The 3,327-nt window shown below is 43.2% G+C and overlaps 1 protein-coding gene across 1 annotated transcript; it reads right to left on the bottom strand.

The window, feature by feature from the left end:
* Window positions 1-221: 221 nt before the first annotated feature.
* On the bottom strand, window positions 222-3,019 carry LOC123175957 (MADS-box transcription factor 29-like). Its single transcript, XM_044590414.1, has 6 exons — window positions 2,892-3,019; window positions 2,342-2,393; window positions 2,085-2,249; window positions 1,787-1,828; window positions 1,161-1,269; window positions 222-415 (listed from the first exon to the last, which is right to left on the bottom strand). The coding sequence occupies exons 1-5, from the start codon at window positions 3,017-3,019 to the stop codon at window positions 1,219-1,221; spliced, it is 438 nt and encodes a 145-aa protein (XP_044446349.1). The 3' UTR covers window positions 222-415; window positions 1,161-1,218.
* Window positions 3,020-3,327: the final 308 nt, after the last annotated feature.

Below are 3,327 nucleotides of genomic sequence, written 5' to 3'. Positions count from 1 at the left end.
TGCTACATGGGCCTAGCCCAACAATTCAGCCTTTTTTTTCTGGGTGCGGCCTTTTAGAGTGTATGCTCTTTTATTTTTCACCATTTTATTTTGATGCTGGCCCCACTAGTCAGGTTCGTCCCGAATATCATAATCAAAATTTCAAATGCGCTCAAATTATTTTTACAAGTGGGTTACATAAGTCATGTTTCCATTGCACACATTTTCAAATCACATACATAATTACTATTTCATATGAAACAAAAATTGTAATTCTAAAACATACAACATTTCATTCAAAAACAGAGAGAAGATATATGAAATTCTGGAGTTCAGAATGGCCAGATAACCCAACTATTATTACATAACTTGCTATACAAAAATGTCTTGGCGCTTCTTTGAACATCTTCTTTCGTCTTGAATTTAGGCAAAATATCTGCCAACAAAAAAACAGAACAATGAGGATATAGTGTGAATAACAATAGCAGCAAGTGACAGGGTGATATTTAGTAAGATTAAGTCCGGAAAGAAACATGCATGGAAATTAAGAAGAGCTAGAGCAAGTCTACATGTGGTTGCCGTATATGGAGTCGTAATATACTCATGGATTAATAATCAACAGCAGGAAGTGTTTTTTCAGCATGACAGTCTCTTAGTTATTAATGAACTCGTAAGTGTTTATCACCAACGCTCCTCATCCTAAATTTACATTGAACAAGAAAGGAATCAGTACCATATGACCAACTCTACTAAAGTTACAATGCCCTCCACATGTTTATGTAATAAATTTACATTGAACAAGAAAGGAATCAGTATCGTATCTCTTAATTTGTTGTTGCACATCTAGCAAGAATAGATCAATACAGACCTAATAAGCAAACATCACAACATGGCATGACATCTTACCATAATCGACTGGATCAAAAAATTAAGACCGCAAGACCATTGTCTCACACCCAGAAGCGAGCACTTTCCCGCAACAACTAGAAGCGTAGCTACAACGAAACTGGGACGCCTAGATTTTGGGCATGCAAAATTTCAGACTTATCAGCAGCATCACATGACATCAAATTGGCACGACTTCCTAGGAACCTGAGCAGAGCCGGGCATTGCCAATGGGAGGTAGGAAATGTTGGGAATCATAAACCAGAGAAAAGGGGGACACAGGAGGATCCGCGAACCTGCTTGTAGTTGAAATTGTTTGAGCGCCTGGAGCCCTCCTTATCTAAGAATCTTATACTAGCATTTTGCAGGTTGGGTACAAAGGTTGTGCTTCAATACCTTCAAAATCTGTTTGGGAAGAAGAAGAAATTAGTAACATGTCAATTCCTCTGTTTTAAATACTCCTACAGGCATCATAAGAGAAGTACTCAGCTGTAGCCAATGCAACATGATGGGAGCCTAAAAGAAAACAAAGATAATTGCTAAAAAAATTACTCCAGTTTATACTCCTCTTTTAGCATTATAGATTATACCTAATGCAACATCATGGAGCCAATGTCCAGGAGTATTTGCAAATCATACAAATGATACAACATCATGGAGTAGGATAACATGTTTTACCATCGCAGATTCATACCAATATTTGCACAACAAGTTTACCGTCTAACCAAACACCCTCTTACAAGCAGAAATGTATTCACTTATATACATTGTGTTTGTAGAATTACTCTATGGTACTTTAGCTGTCTTAAGTCTTGACCACAATGGTAATTAATTTGGACATGTGAATCACAATACACATAGAGAGATATTAATTACTCTATGGCACGCAGGGATGCAGCGATGCAAATCACTCCTACCATACCATGTGGCCAAGGAAGTTGTTCTGCTCCTCCAGGATGTGAACCTGCATGCATCACACGCCAACAGAGCCATATGCACGATCAATCACAAGTTCACAACTGCTTGTCCGCATCTTAAATCGTTCTATTTCCCTTACAATTACAGCTACTTACCCTGTGGTGTGATTCATCTAGCTGCTCCTCCATCAGTTTATCCTGCACATAAGAAAGTCAAGTAACCATTGATTATCCTGTACTGCGAGTGGCATGTGAGCCAAGGTGAATATTGTGCAGTTCAGGGTGTTGTAATAGCACGCATACCTTCGTTTCACGGACTTTACCCAGCGCGCACTCTAGCTTGTGCTCCAGACCGCGGAGCTCTGTCGCGGTTGCGCGGGACGGCAGGTCTTCTACTGTCTGCCTCCTCACGCTAGCCTCCAGGTGGTCACGCTCATGCCTCAACGTTGCGATATCCGCCAACAGTTTCTGTGTGCAAGAATCATACGGATGAATCAGAATGTAGTTAACTCTGAGTGTAAAATAACTAGTGCTATGAGTAGATGTGTTTGTGTATTAACCAGATATTCAACATGATTTATGCCCTCGTAGCGCTCGATTAAGTCACTCCAACTGAACAAATGACAAGTGAAGGAGTTTGTCAGCACTATACACTAGTACTATTAATTGTAGAGTGGATATATAGAGACAAGTAATCAAATTTATGCATCATGTACAAGTTTCAACACTATACGACTATGCATGTAGTGTAGATATTGAATGCCGGCGACGGGTACTTGTTTAACTTGAGGCTGTGTGTGCTTGCATTAGACCCAATCGCAGGTGGGCACAGGAGCAGCTGAATCTAACAGCAGGATTATAGTCAGAGGTAAATCTAAAGCATCGTCTGACTAAGTGGTCACCGAACACAAGGAGAGCACCCTCCCCAATACTGTAGCTACGTCTGAAGTCTGTTGGCATGCCAAAGTTTATTCTACCATAGAGTAATTCTACAAATACACTGTAGAGTAATTTGGACATGCAAATCACAATGGTAATTGGTAAATTACTTCTGATCAAATCAGGAGGGAGCACTGAAATAGCAGGGGATTCATTGATAGGTGAACGTACCCATCGTTGGTCCTCAAGACGAGGTTGGGCTCCACGGCGGTGTCCATGATGCGGCTGAGCTCCTTGTGCCGCCATTGGGAGAAGCGCAGTAGCGCTTGGAACACCGCATGCTCCTGCTTGTTCCCCATGATCCTGCGCGCGCGGTGCATGAACCTGCCGAGCACGCTCTGTCGTATATGCCGGTGCTCGTCCCCCTCGACGAGCAGGCGGACCACGAATGCGAAGGACTCCGAGCTGGACAACACCAGCTGCTCCAGCATCGTCGGGGAATCAAGTAGCTCCGATCGGATCTCCTCCAGCCTCGGGTCTTCGGGAATCGGTGGCTCTGACGCTTCCGAGCTCGAGCTCGGCGTCTCGTCTTGCGGCGGCTCCGGCAAGGTCTGCACCGCGTCGGAGCAGGCCGAGAGACGAGCGCCACGGCACAACCGCCACCAGC

This window comes from Triticum aestivum, chromosome 1A (assembly GCF_018294505.1).
Source record: "Triticum aestivum cultivar Chinese Spring chromosome 1A, IWGSC CS RefSeq v2.1, whole genome shotgun sequence".
NCBI classification, from domain to species: Eukaryota; Viridiplantae; Streptophyta; class Magnoliopsida; order Poales; family Poaceae; genus Triticum; species Triticum aestivum.
This window is presented reverse-complemented; position numbering and strand designations above follow the sequence as displayed.

Coding starts and splice junctions, on each gene's coding strand:
- LOC123175957 (XM_044590414.1), bottom strand. CDS start 3,019: ATGGGGAACAAGCAGGAGCATGCGGTGTTCCAAGCGCTACTGCGCTTC. Junction 2,250..2,341: donor TAAATCATGTTGAATATCTG/GTTAATACACAA, acceptor TCTTGCACACAG/AAACTGTTGGCGGATATCGC. Junction 1,829..2,084: donor GTAAAGTCCGTGAAACGAAG/GTATGCGTGCTA, acceptor TGATGCATGCAG/GTTCACATCCTGGAGGAGCA.